This window comes from Podarcis liolepis (assembly GCF_965112155.1).
Source record: "Podarcis liolepis genome assembly, chromosome: 15".
Classification (NCBI taxonomy): domain Eukaryota; kingdom Metazoa; phylum Chordata; class Lepidosauria; order Squamata; family Lacertidae; genus Podarcis; species Podarcis liolepis.
Window position 1 is genome coordinate 5,660,012 of NC_139566.1, and position 14,644 is coordinate 5,674,655.

Consider the following 14,644-nt stretch of genomic DNA (forward strand, 5'->3'; position numbering starts at 1 on the left):
CTCAGCTATACAGCTGCAAATAAAACATTTTACATGTGTTGTAAAGTGCAGTATGCAAATGTGACACTAGATGGCGGCAGTGAGCTATGCAAAAACCATTGCATTTTTCAAAACTTTTTTTTAAAAAACATTTTCACAGCGTTTTTTATATGTGTGTAGATTCCACCCAGTATTGTTTGTGCTTAATGCTTTGGGGAAATAATGTGCTGTTACATTTGTCCACCTATTTGTATTTTATGAATTTACAAGTCTTGAGACATCCTTTTTTTTGGGGGGGGGACAATGAATAAATATAAACCTACATATTTTCAAAAGAGAGCATTATGATTGACAGCTAACATTTTCCGCAATTTTGGAGGGTAAAAGATTCCCCCCCCCAATCTTATAACGCATATGAAACGGAGAGAACAATTATAGCAACAGATGAAAATTATAAAAGATGGCAAACAAAACTATGAAATAGGCAGGTGGAATGAGTGCCGTTGCATGTGGGCTAAAATATTAAAATTCCAGGTAAAGAATAGTTGCATTAAACATTTCCAGCATTATTGTTCCGTAATGCTTTTTTTTTTTGGGGGGGGTATTTATCCTCATGGAAGGCAAGGGGTGGGTGGAATTAATGAATAGAAGGCTTAAGTACCACTTGTTTGGTTTTTTAAAAATCTATTTTTCCTCCCTATAGGCATGTGGGGTTTTCACGACCGAGATCTGATGCTCCGCAAAGCCCTCTACGCCCTCATGGACAAAGGGGTGGAAAGGGAGGCCCTCAAGCGGCGATGGAGGTGGCAGCAGACGCAGCAGAACAAAGAGGTGAGACGTGATCCTGCAGGGCCCTTGTGGTTTCCTTACGACCAGCCTCCACTGGCACCCGGCATTCCTTGGGGCTGAGGCTCAGCCCAGGATCCCTTTCCTATGCCTTGGAACATAGGGATGCCCACAAATCCCAAGCGGTTTTTTATGTTGGGGTTTCTGGTGACTTCCTTATTGTGGGAGAAATTTCCCTGGGGGTGGTTCAGGACAGAGGTTTGCATCGAATCTCCAGTCGGCCAGACTCTATTCAGCAACACGTTACAGGACAGAGTCCAGAGAGTCTGCAAGAGTACAGTTGTACCTCGGAAGCCGAACGGAATCCGTTCCGGAAGTCCGTTCGACTTCCAAAACGTTCGGAAACCAAGGCGTGGCTTCCGATTGGCTGCAGGAAGCTCCTGCAGCCAATCGGAAGCAAAATCAGACATTCGGGCTCCATAGAACGTTTGCAAACCGAAACACTCACTTCTGGGTTTGTGGCGTTCTGGATACAAGGTACGACTGCATTTCCATTATAACACACACTACACAGGCAAAATGCACGTCATCTGAGCTGCTTTCTCTCCCCCAACCACCACTTGCCACCCCGTCACCCCACCATATCTCACCCAAACACAGTCCTTTGAAACCATTTGTTGTTGTTGTTTAGTCGTGTCGGACGCTTTGTGACCCCCTGGACCAGAGCACGCCAGGCACTCCTGTCTTCCACTGCCTCCCGCAGTTTGGTGAAACTCATGTTGGTAGCTTTGAGAACACTGTCCCACCACCTCGTCCTCTGTCGTCCCTTTCTCCTTGTGCCCTCCATCTTTCCCAACATCAGGGTCTTTTTCAGGGAGTCTTCTCTTCTCATGAGGTGACCAAGGTATTGGAGCCTCAGCTTCAGGATCTGTCCTTCCAGTGAGCACTCAGGGCTGATTTCCTTCAGAATGGAGAGTCTCCTTCTTTGGAGGTCTTTAAGCAGAGGCTTGACAACCATATGTCAGGAGTGCTCTGATGGTGTTTCCTGCTTGGCAGGGGATTGGACTCGATGGCCCTTGTGGTCTCTTCCAACTCTATGATTCTATGATCTTCTTGCCGTCCATGGGACTCTTGAAACACTTACTCAACCCATTACAGTGGTACCTCGGGTTAAGTACTTAATTCATTCCGGAGGTCCATTCTTAACCTGAAACTGTTCTTAACCTGAAGCACCACTTTAGCTAATGGGGCCTCCTGCTGCCGCCGCACCGCCAGAGCCCGATTTCTGTTCTCATCCTGAAGCAAAGTTCTTAACCTGAAGCACTATATCTGGGTTAGCGGAGTCTGTAACCTGAAGCGTATGTAACCTGAGGTACCACTGTATTATTATTTTTTACTGGATGTGCAGAGTCCTCCTTGTACCTCACCTGGTTTTTAACGCTTAACATTCCCCCTTAACTGGCTCTTACCAGTTTTGTGGCCAGGCATACGTGACGGTAGCCTCGCCAATGAAAGCTAACCTAAGTTGCACCATGTTTTCCAAGCGCCGGTCATGTCCACACCAGGCTAGTTTTAGCACCGGATCCTCTCTGTGCATTCAAGAAGCCCTGGACGGTTAACCTCCAGGAGCGCCCTATGTCCTGCAAACTTATTGAAAGTATCATTGCAGTGTGGAGAGAAGCCTCAATTTACATATTTGTTTTCCCTCTCTTCCCTTTCGTCTTCCCACCACCTTAGTCCGGCCTCGTTTACACAGAAGAGGAATGGCAAAAGGAGTGGAACGAGCTGATCAAGCTGGCATCCAGCGAGCCACGCATGCACTACGGCACAAATGGAGGGAGCTGCGGAGGGTGAGTGGTATTTCCCTGCTCCCCACAGATCACACCAAAGATTGTTACACTGGGCTCTGCCCTTGAAGGCTCCCCAGAAACTTCAGGTCGTCCATAATGCAGGAGCAGGAATGTCAAGCCAAGTAACCTTTATTGGCATCACATAAGCAGGTGGTGCTGCGGGTTGAACCACAGAGCCTAGGACGGGGTGAGCTCCCGTTGCTCGGTCCCTGCTCCTGCCAACCTAGCAGTTCGAAAGCACGTCAAAGTGCAAGTAGATAAATAGGTACCGCTCCAGCAGGAAGGTAAACGGTGTTCGTTAGAAGCGGCTTAGTCATGCTCGCCACATGACCCGGAAGTTGTACGCCGGCTCCCTTGGCCAGTAAAGCGAGATGAGCACCGCAACCCCAGAGTCAGTCACGACTGGACCTAATGCTCAGGGGTTCCTTTACCTTTACCATAAGAACATTCAGAATACATTTAAAATAGATAGGCCAGTGCGATCTCGTCACCACCCCAACGGCACAGTCACCTGCCAAAGGGCAGAAGAGGCGAGCAATCCGCCTAATCTCTGTGGGTTTCCAGCAAGGGCAGGATCCTGTAGCATACTTTGGAAACAAAAAAATCAAATAGAGGAACTTAGCTACTGTCTTGGTGAGCTCCTGGTCTCTCCCTTGTAATAAGAAGCGCATGACCTCTGTCGCTGGTTTCCATGTTGGACTACATAGATGGTCTAGAAACTGTCGGTGGAGATCATCATATATTTTGCATTTAAGGGCCATGTAAGCTGGTGTTTCCACCAGGTGGGCATCGCATGGGCAGATCCTATCTTCTGCCAAACCCGCAAACCCACCCCAAAGGAGGTTAGAAGGATTAGAATTGAACCTAGCCAGCAAAAAAGCCCTTCTTTCTTGCGGATTAAACAAAAATTGTAAATAATTGAGATTAAATTCCGAGCAGGAATGGATGTGAGGGCGATCTGGCTGCAACATCTGTCACCCCATTGATCGCCAGGGTTGATTCGGCTGTTCTGGCTGGCTAGGCGGGTGTCCCCCTCTTCCCTCACCGCTCCATGTGCGTCCCTCCCGAAGCTGCGTGCTTGGTGGAAGAGTACGACCCTCCCAGATAGAAGGAGTGTACCGTTCTTCGGTCAAGGGTATACAGTAGCTGCACTCCCCTGCTAGAGCAAGAATATGTCTGTCTTGCATGAGCCACATCCAAGTGGGAGTGGATGCCATGAAATCCTTCTCAATAATGATCCAGATTAGATTCCAACGTATAGTTAGCAGAGTAGAAACTGAAAACACATTGCAGGATCCCCTCCCCCCAAATAGGTCAGAGGCAATTGTATTTCATTCAGCAGAGCATTACTGCTACTGAAGGCAAATGAGCTTAATGGTCACAAATCCAATACATTCAAGATGGGAACTGTCCATAAGAAATCCAGTCCCAGCAGTGGGGAAAAAGAAATGCAAACTGACAGTGGGAACTCGACTGACAACCATAGTGAGGGTGATGACCTTTTGAGAACCCTGCGCAGCTCAGGTTGGGGAGGATGATGGGAGTCGGAGTCCGGCAACAACATCTGGAAGTCCACCTGCTTCCTCATGTCCATGGTTTACAGCCATACAGGCTGGACAGCAGTGGAGGCAAACTCTACATCAGTGTTTCTCACACTTAGGTCTCCAGTTGTTGGACTACAACTCCCATCATCCCTAGCTAGCAGGACCACTGGGCAGGGATGATGGGGGTTGGAGTCCAACAACAGCTGGAGATCCAACTTTGCGGAACACGGCTCTAAACAGGATGTTTGAAATGCGTTGGTCTGGCATCGGGTCTCTAAAATCTGATCGCCTACACTTGGGAACTCCCTGCCTGTTGATATCAGGCAGGTTTCTTCACTGTACACTTTTCAGCATCTGCCGAGAACATTTTTCTTTAGACAAGCCTGCTCAGGTGTTCAGAAAACGGATGTGAGTCTTCATCTGCTCTGCAATAACAATTTAAACTTTTCAAAAGTCTTAAATTGTTGTTTTTAATTGTTCTTAGCGATCATTTTGCTTTATTCCTTTTTTATACAGTGGTGCCTCGCAAGATGAAATTAATTCGTTCCGCAAGTTTTTTCTTCTTGCGAGTTTTTCGTTTTGCGAAGCACGGTTTCCCATAGGAATGCATTGAAAATCAATCAATGCGTTCCTATGGAGACCATCCGGGGACAGAGGGGAAGCACCGCGCGCCTTCCCCTCTGTCCCCAGACCTGTTTAAAGCAAGGGGCGGCGGGGAGAAGATTGCTTCTCCCCGTTGCCTGCCCCACAATCTCCGGGGACAGAGGGGAAGGCGCACGCGCCTTCCCCTCTGTCCCCGGACCTGTTTTAAAGCAAGGGAAGGGGCAGCGGGGAGAATCGCTTCTCCCCGTTGCCGCCCCTTGGTTCAAAAGGGGTCCTGGGACAGAGGGGAAGGCGCGCTGCGCTTCCCCGCTATCCCTGGAGCTTGCGGGGCAAGCTTCGTTTTGCGAAGCAAGCCAATAGGGAAATGCGTCTTGCGAAGCGGCTAAGAAAACGAAAAACTCCTTCGTCTAGCGAGTTTTTCGTCTTTCGAGGCGTTCGTCTTGCGGGGTACTACTGTAAACCGCTTTGAGGTCTGCAACAATCAAGCGCTGTATAAATTTTATCACATAAATAAGTTAATGAGCAGAACAGCGCTTCGGAGGCTGCTAGTTTAGAGTAGAGGTTGAGGGTGCCTGTGGCCTCTCAGGCGTCCCTGTGGTCCAACTCTCATCATTTCCCCTGGCTGTTGGCCATGCCAGTGGCTGAGGCTCTCCAATCCGTGCTGCTCCCTTTCTGGTCTTCGCTCCCCATTTCCCCCGGCTGAAACTGTTTGCATTTATGGGTGCGGCCAAACACTCCCGAGTCAAAACGTCTGACAGCTCTCCCCTTTTCTCCCCCGCTACCCCACAGCGTGGAAGGCTCCGAGGAGCCTGTGTACGAGAGCCTGGAAGAGTTCCACGTCTTTGTCCTGGCCCACGTGCTCAAGAGGCCCATCGTGGTGGTGGCAGACACCATGCTGCGAGACTCTGGAGGGGAAGGTAGGAGCAGTGGCTGCGGAGCAAACCCAGAGGGCAGACGTCTCCTCCATCCACTGAAGAGGGAGGCTGGGCGGCGGGCAACTTCTTCCACAGGGGTGGGGGTCAAACCAGATCGGGAATGAGGGGACGGCTCCAGTTGCGTCCCGTACAATCCCTAATGAAGGACTTCTTGGAAGGAGGCAAGGCCCAGAGCAGGCACTCGTGCAGAGGGGCATCGGGCAGACGCTGCTGCCAAGGGTTGCTTTGAGTTCCCGCCAGCGTTGCAGTGGATTGAAAGTTAACTCTTGCAGCCCACAACTGAGGGGTATTTCTGTATCATGAGCAGGGTGCTCAGTTCCTTCTCACTTCTCTCTCTCTCTTTTAGCATTCGCTCCCATCCCCTTTGGCGGCATTTATCTGCCCTTGGAAGTCCCCGCCAACAAGTGCCACCGCTCTCCCCTGGTCCTAGCCTACGACCAGGCCCACTTCTCTGCCCTGGTATCCATGGAGCAGAAAGAACCTCCCAAGGAACAAGGTACGTGCAGAGGGGCAGCGCTTCTAAGCTTATGCCTGGCTGAGAAAGCAGAAGGATAAAAGTCTCCCTCCCTCTTGCACAACAGTGGAAGTCGTGGACATCCAGTGAAGCTGAATGTTGAGAGATTTTCCCACGCAGCACAGAGTTAAGCTGTGGAACTCACTGCCACAGGAAGATGGCCACCATTTGCCATCAAGTCTCAAGTTTGATGAGAGTGAGAGGAAATCACTTCTCCAGCAAGTTATTTTAGCAACTCCTATCATGTTGCCTCCTACCTTCCTTTCCTCTAAACCAGCAGTTCCCAGATGTTGTTGGACTACAACTCCCATCATCCCTGACCACTGGTCATGCTGGCTAGGAATGATGGGAGTTGTAGTCCAGCAACATCTGGGGACCCACACAGTCCCAAAAGCACAACCTCAACCGAGTCAGTAGCTCCATCCCAGCCCCTGCCAACCTCCTTCTGAACCCGAGTCTCCCTCGAGCTGGATGGTGCTGGGTCTGCTTCTGAAAGGGGCGAGCTTCTCAGCCTTTGCCTGGCTGCCTCTCGCCTTTGCTTTCCTGCAGCCTCCCGGCTCTTGCCTTTCCCGGCCTCTGAAAGAGCTGTTCCTTTTTTCCTCCACAGCTGTGATCCCGCTCACTGACTCCGAGCACAAGCTGCTCCCAGTGCACTTTGCTGTGGACCCCGGGAAAGACTGGGAGTGGGGTAAGGACGACAACGACAATGTCCGGTTGGCCAGGTGAGTGGGAAGGGGTCGGTCTGGGGACAGCAAAGGGGAGCCGCTCGGGAGGTCGGAAGGACTCAGACAACACCGTCTGGGGAAGGCGTGGTCTCATCCAGGGTCTCATCCAGCAGGGCCTACGTTCTTAAGGGGTGAGCTTGGGCTGGGTGGGATGAGGAGGAGGATTGATCGGTGGAGGGGAGGGCGGTGGCAGGCGTGGAGAGTGGCTGCCTTTTTGAGGAAGGAGAGACGGCCATCTTGGAATCTGGAATTTACCTCCGGCCTGGAACGTCTCCTGTTTAATGGTTTCTGAGCGCCATGGTTTCAACTTGTGGGAGAAAGTCAGGTACTTGGAAGTGTTTAAGAGATCCTACAGGGAGTCTTCCAACTCTGACTTTTGACTCTGCCTTGCGTCTTCCCCCCGTTGTTTTCGTTTAGTGTGACGCTCTCGCTGGAAGCCAAGCTGCACCTACTGCACAGCTACATGAATGTAAAGTGGATCACGTTGCCTTGCGAAATGCAGGTAAGGGAAACCTCCTTCCAGTTTCCGGGGAGGGCAGGTGTCCTATAAACCGATTCCTGTTCTGCTCTGGCGTGGAGGGAACGCTAATAATAATAATAATAATAATAATAATTTTATTATTTATACCCCGCCCATCTGGCTGGGCTTCACCAGCCACTCTGGGCGGCTTCCAAAAAAATATTAAAATAATGTAATACATCAAACATTAAAAGCTTCCCTAAAGAGGGCTGCCTTCAGATGTCTTCTAAAAGTCTGGTAGTTGTTGTTCTCTTTGACATCTGGTGGGAGGGCGTTCCACAGGGCAGGTGCCACCACCGAGAAGGCCCTCTGCCTGGATCCTTGTAACTTGGCTTCTCGCAGTGAGGGAACCGCCAGAAGGCCCTCGGAGCTGGAGCTCAGTGTCCGGGTAGAACAATGGGGGTGGAGACGCTCCTTCAGATATACTGGACTGAGGCTGTTTAGGGCTTTAAAGGTCAGCACCAACACTTTGAATTGTGCTCGGAAATGTACAGTGGTGCCCCACAAGACGAATGCCTCGCAAGACGAAAGGGTTTTTTGGTTTTTGCATTGCTTTGCTAGATGAATTTCCCTATGGGCTTGCTTCGCAAAGCCGCTTGAAGAGGTGCAGTTGCGATGGACCGTGCTTCGCAAGACGAAAAACATTGCAAGACGAAAAGACTCGCAGAACGAATTAATTTCGTCTTGCGAGGCACCACTGTACTGGGAGCCAATGTAGGTCTTTCAAGACCGGTGTTATACGGCCCCGGCGGCCGCTCCCAGTCACCAGTCTGGCTGCCGCGTACTGGATTAGTTGTAGTTTCCGGGTCACCAAGGGCTAACAGAAGACCACCCCCCAAAAGAGGGCGAAGCAGACCCTTGCTAACTCCGTTTACCTCTCTCTCTCTCTCTCTCTCTCTCTCTCTCTCTCTCTCTCTCTCCCCCCTGCCCCACTTTCCCCAGGCGCCTCTCGCGCAGCCTGAGTCGCCAACCGCTTCCGCGGGGGACGATGCCCGGTCGGCGGCCGACTCGGGCGACTCGGACAAGGAGTCCGTCTGCAGCAGCTCTGCCAGCAACAGTGGAGGCAGCAAGAGCAGCAGCAGCAAGGACAAGGAGAAGGAGAAGACCAAGAAGGAGCGGGAGAAGGACAAGGAGAAGAAGCGGGCTGATTCGGTGGCCAACAAGCTCGGCAGCTTTGGCAAGACGCTGGGCAGCAAGCTGAAGAAGAACATGGGGGGCCTGATGCACAGCCGGACGGTCAAGGGGGGCATCAGCAACGGGCAAGGGGGCGAGACCCTGGAGAAGAAGAAGAAGAAGGGCTCTGTCAAGGTGAGGAAGGGCAGCAAGGACGAGGCGCTGTCCAGCGACTCGGCCACTCCGCCAGAGAAGCCCTGCGTGGGCAAGGCGGCCGCCGAGAAGCCGCCGGACGGCTGCAAGTACAGCAGCGACGTCCGGCTGAGTTTGAGCATCCTGCGGGCCGCCATGCAAGGGGAGCGGAAGTTCATCTTCGCCGGGCAGCTCAAGACCAGCCACCGGCACCCGTTCCAGGAGGAGATGATCCAGCGGTACCTCTCAGATGCCGAGGAGCGCTTTTCGGCAGAGCAGAAGCAGAAGGAGGCGGAGAGGAAGGCGGCCGCGGCGCTGGGCAGCGGCGGGGCGGTGGCCAAGAGGCCGGACTCGGACGGCAACCCCCTCAAAGGCGAGGAGGGCTTGCTGGGCACAGCGTACCCTCCGGGGCTCCCTCCGTATGGGCTCCAGAGCCCCGACCTGGCCGCTGTGGGGGCTAAGATGGCCGGCTTCCCCTCCAGCTACTCAGGGGTCTTCACCATCCCTCGCCCCTCCATGACGGGCGGCGTGGAGGGCTCCCACCCGCCCAGCTACCAAGAGAGCCGGAGGCAGCTTGCCGGCGGACCCTGCAGCCCCTTGCCGCCCTATGCCACCTTGCCCAGGCACTGCCCGCCGGGCCGCCCTCACCCGTACCAGACCAGCCCTTCCCACCTGGGCGGGCGCTTCTCTCCCACCGAGACGGACACGCCCCCCGGCTACGTGGGGGCAGACTGCGACCCCTCTCCCTGCCCGGGCCTGCCCACCAACGGCTTCCGGGAGTACACGGAGGCGGGCGGCTGCTCTCCCAAAGGCGGCGAGCGCAGCAAAGCCCGGCTGCTCTACAACCTCCAGCAGACGAAATGCAAACAGCCGAACTGCAGCTTTTACGGGCACCCGGAGACCGGGAACTACTGCTCCTGCTGCTACAAGGAGGAGCTGAAGCGCAAGGAAAGGGAGAGGGAGGCCTTGATACACAGGTTCTGAAGGGCCGGGCACCGGACTTCCTGGCCCCCCCAGACCCACGCGATCCGTGGGCAATGCAATAACGCGTCCTCCCTTCCCCTCGCGCCCCTCCCTCCCCGCCTCGTCGAGGAGAAGGGCTGGCCGGTGTCAGAGGGGGCGGCAAGCTGCTGGTGGGGGGCGTGGGGCGGAAGGCGAGACCCCCCCTCGCTTCCGGGGGGGGGAGCGTGGAGAGAGGGCAGCGAATGCTGTTGGAGAGCAGGTGGGATTGGCAAAGGGTTGGAGGAATCGGGAAGGTTTGAGTTTTGCAGGTCGGAAGCCGTCAAACCGAACAGATCTTCTAGACCAAAGCTTTGAATTCCAAGGGTAAAACATACATGGTTTTGAAAGGGGGGGGGCTTTCTCTCTATCTGCCCCCAACGTGATTTTCCTTTTTTCATTTCAAAGGGATTAAACCCGCCATCCCTACATTTCCCCCCCCAAGTTTGAAATCTTTTTTTCCTCTTTTTATTAAGTAATATTAACCAGCTTTTTTGATTTTTTTATTTAAACATTTTTAGGTTTTTCTCCCACCCCTTAAAACATGGCTTTTTTTTTAAGTCGGGAAAAGGACCTTTCCCCCTTTCTCTTGAGTCTCAACACTCCTGTTAACCTCCGCCGTGTCCAGATTCTGCCCCTCTCCTTCCCGCAATCCTCTCCGGTCTGTCGCAGCTAGCTTCGAAGCCTTTTTAGATGAGTTGGGCTTGAGATATTCTTTTTAAAAAGATATATTTTTTATTAAAACAAACAAACAAAAAAAGGACCCTCTCTTGTAGGGAGCTGCGGGTGGGGTGGGCGAAGGGAGGGAACCATCAAGTCGCAATACTGAGTGTGTGTGTGTGTGATTGAGAGAGAGTTTTTTACTGTGCAAAAAAGCAAAAAAACAAAACCCAAGCCTGTTCTTTAGATGGTCATACCTACTTTGGGGGAGTGGGGTGGGAATAGAAACCAGAACTTGAATTGGTGGGGACTTTGTTAAGAGCAATAAACCTCTGCAAACAACTTGAAAACCGGGGGAGATGGGGCAAAAGAGAGTTATGTGGGCATCACTGTGGTTCGATTTCCACGGCCCCTCTGCAACGCCGGTTACACGTGTGTGTACAAATTCTCTTACCTGCAGAGAATCACTCCCTTCCCGCACGAGCTATTTTGTTTTCTTTCGTTTTGTTTTTCTCCTAGACTACCTCTGTTCTGCTGAGTAGAAATAATCTGGCTCTCTTTTGCCGAGCCGATACTTTGACTGTGGGAATGATGAGTAAAAATACTAAAGAATTATAGATATATATTTTTAACAGGGCTCTACATTTGTGTTAGAGGGGAGGGGCGGGTAGCGGGCGGGAGGGATGTAAAAAACAGAAAACTAACTATACACTATATTTTTCTCGTTTTGGGGGGCGGGGGAGGGAAATGACCCCCCGTTTTCCCAGAAATCCTGCCCTCCCCCCCAAGCCCCTGTAAATCTATGGCGTTTTTAGAAAATTCCTTCCCCCCGCTACACCTACCGTCGCTGCTGCAATGCGAATGTTTATTTCCCCAGGGTAGGGAACGGCCTTGGAAACCTTCGCCTGACACGGGTTTGAGCGGGAGCCCGTGAAAAGCGAAGAACCGGGGGCCGTAAAGTGGGCAAGATCCAGGGTCCGGTGGGGAGGTACATCTGACTCGCTGACGAGTCTCCGAAACTATGCAATTCTTTTTCCACTCCAAAGCTGCCAGGGTAGGACCAAGAGGGATAATGCAAGTGTACTTAAAAAATCGAAACGACTGGGCAAAAGACAAAACAAAACTTGGGTTAGTTGTTTTAGCTCCTTTGTGCTGCCTTAATAGGGACGGCGTGGAGAAAGGGGTGGTTGTCTTCATGGCTTCGTTTAGAGGATGGGGTGAAAAGAACGAAGTTGCCCATATAGACTGCCGGGCTCAGCCTGTCGAGGGCTCGGCTGCCTCGTATGGAAGGGAAGTGGGATTTTGCGGGGAGAGTCGTCTTCCCACCCCATGTGGGACGGGGGCTCTGCCCTACCCGTCCCCTTCGCTACGGTGGTGTCCACCGGCAATTTCAAATCTTCACGGATTTCAGAGCGGATGGGGTATTTTTCCCCGGTCAGGGGTGGCTGCGTGGAGCTAGCAGAAGACTGGAGTGGGGGGCAATAGCAGGTGAATTATTGGGGCGCGGGACTCCCTGTCTGCAGTTCTCCACTCCGATGGAAGAGGCAAAGGCCTGTGCAAAAATGAGGAGCCTTTGGCTTTCTGGACATGGCCGAACTACAACTCCCATCAGGGGTGGTGATGGGATTCGTAGTTCAGCGGCACCTGCAAGGCCAAGAGATATCACTCCAGGGTCAGGAGATGGATGAAGAGCCTTCGTCCCTCCAGCCAGCATAACCCTCTGGCCCTTGGCCGTGCCAGCTGACGGTAGTCGAGGGCCGCAGACATTCCTCCTCCCTTTATTTCAGGGGGTAAACAATTTGGTTGCTTGTTCCTGGCGGGTCTAGCCTGCCTAGGGCGTGGGTGGCAAGCCAGGGCCTCTTCAGTGGAAACACCTGGAGAGAGAGAGAGCACCCCAGGTAATTTTCGATGCCTGAAGCATCCTTTGCTAAACGACAAGAAACCCTTTGAAGGAACGCCGTCTTGAGTTGTGCTCACAGCTCCATAACGCACATAGTTAAAATGAAAGGCATCGCTGCCTAGCTGGGAAGTAGCCAAATTTTCTTTGCTTGTGACACGTGTGGGCTGTGTGTGTGTGTGTGTGTACATGTTCTTTTCCACCCCGTAAAATATCTCCCAAGTACAGGCATAGGCAAACTTGGCCCTCCAGCTGTTTTGGGACTACAACTCCCATCATCCCTGACCACTGGTCCTGATAGCTACGGATGATGGGAGTTGTAGTCCCAAAACATCTGGAGGGCCGAGTTGGCCTCTGCCTGCCCAAGCATATTTTCCTGGGGCTTTTGGATGAAACGGTTGTATCCATTGTCATCTTTCTGCCCACCTTTGAGTGCTTTGGGGTTGGCCAGCGGAAGCATTCACTGAGGGTTGTGGTGGTTGTTTTTTGCAAAGTTTGATCTGTATTTAAAACGAAAAACCTTCTGAATGAATCAGGCCGTTAAAGGTGGATACGTGTATGTATGTAGTCTGAAAAAGGGGAATGGCGAGGTTGGAAGATTGGCTCGTGGAAGGTTTTGCAGTCATTTGGGGGAAAAAACCACCCAAAAAGTAATTTTTTGCTTTAAGTAGTAACCCATGTTTCCCATCTGCTACAGTATCTTAAGGCCAAAGTTAGGGTAATGTCCATTCATTTTCTCTTTGCGTTAGGACAGCATGGTTGGCGCTCACCCAAATCCTTGCTCAGACCCTCTTGAAATTAATGGACCTAAACTAGTCGACACGGATGAATTTCTAGGGGTCTACTCTGTGTAGGGCTAACAAGTGACTTATAGCCCTTCCCCCCCTCTAACTCACAAATTATAATTTCTTGAGATCTCGCCTCAATGGTTAGTCACTGGTCTCTTGTGTCTGGTCTTATTTCATTAGTAATATTATTATTTCTGCAATTAGGTTGTAGTACTTTTTAAAAAATCAAGGGGAGAAATAAACTTGAAACATTTTTGAGTTTGCTTTTTCTAAAAAAAAAAAAGTATTTTTTGTTCTGCATACACCAGAGTGCAAACGAACGCCCAAATTCCAAAGCCTTTCCCGCCTTAATGACGTCACGATGAATTCTAATTAATTAACTTTCATATACTCGGGGGGACTCTGAATCAGTGTAGCTGTGTCTGGCTGGCTTTAGTTTTTAAAAAAATAAATCAAATTTTTCTAATATTCCACCTTGTTTCCTTTATGGCGAACATCTCTTCCCACCCCAACCTCATTCTTCATTCCTTAAAAGGGAATATTTTAAAAGAGACGACTTATTTATTGAACTGATGCAAACCCCTTCTGTTTTTTGTTTCCCCCCCCTAAAAACCCATTCCGTAGGCAGCTGAAAACTACAATGAAAATGTTTTATGGTACACTCCACCCCCCTTTTTACTTTTTAGAAAAGTCTAGGTTGCAAGAGGGAGAGTTAAGCAGTCTGAATTTCCAAGCACCTTTTCATTTCAGAAACATACATTTTTTTGTAGAAAGGTGAGGTTAGGGGTTTGTGTCTGTGTATGTTTGTAAGGAGCGCGAGAAGAATGGTATGTCTGATTGTGGTCCAGCCCCCTCTGGTGGACAGGAGTGGTTCTGCCACACCTTGGCCACACGTTTCCCACTGGGTTTTGGGGGGGGTGGGAGGATTGGGGTTGGAAATTAAAACAAAAACACAGTTTTGCACGCTTTCTTGTGCAAAGGAAGGAAATGGGGTGAACCCCAAGCTCTGGCTTTTGACATTTCTTATACTAGGACATCCACTGGACTGTCCTTCCCTTTCCGCCTCCCCTCCCCAAATAGGTTAAAGCGGTTGGAATGAACCCAAGTACTGTCATTGCTCTAGAGGCATAAAAGTTTGAAAAAAATATATAAATATATATATATATATATAGAAATATGCACAACAATACATTTTGCACAGCAAAAAAAAAGAGCCTCATTGGACAACGGTTTTTAGTTTCGTTTATTCTATGCGAGCTCATTAACTCTTAAGGTTCTGTCTCAGTTTCTTTCAATTTGCTTTTTTTTCCTGGAGGGGAGGGGGAGATAGAATGACTGTGGAGTTTGTTTGTTTTTGTTGTTGTTCCAAGGGATTAATTAAGAAAAAAAGTCCAGGGTATAACTTTAACCAGCTTGTAGAGTCTCCATAGAAAGGTTTCTCTTTTATGGGTTTTATTTTTCCTGCTAGTTGTCCGAGAAGTGACCTGAATTAATTCTCCCGTTGTTGTTGACAATAAAAAAAAACTATTTTTAAAGAAA

At 50.7% G+C, this 14,644-nt stretch overlaps 1 protein-coding gene across 3 annotated transcripts in view; it reads left to right on the plus strand.

Moving 5' to 3' along the window:
* OTUD7B (OTU deubiquitinase 7B) overlaps positions 1–14,644 on the plus strand; it is a 51,481-nt gene extending 36,837 nt beyond the window's left edge. For all 3 annotated transcript variants that reach the window (XM_083477023.1, XM_083477022.1, XM_083477021.1), the window contains exons 6-12: positions 683–810; positions 2,503–2,615; positions 5,552–5,679; positions 6,044–6,193; positions 6,819–6,933; positions 7,354–7,438; positions 8,399–14,644. In XM_083477023.1, the coding sequence (XP_083333149.1) occupies positions 683–810; positions 2,503–2,615; positions 5,552–5,679; positions 6,044–6,193; positions 6,819–6,933; positions 7,354–7,438; positions 8,399–9,745 (2,066 nt within the window). In that variant the 3' untranslated portion in view covers positions 9,746–14,644. The remainder of the gene's footprint in view (positions 1–682; positions 811–2,502; positions 2,616–5,551; positions 5,680–6,043; positions 6,194–6,818; positions 6,934–7,353; positions 7,439–8,398) is intronic.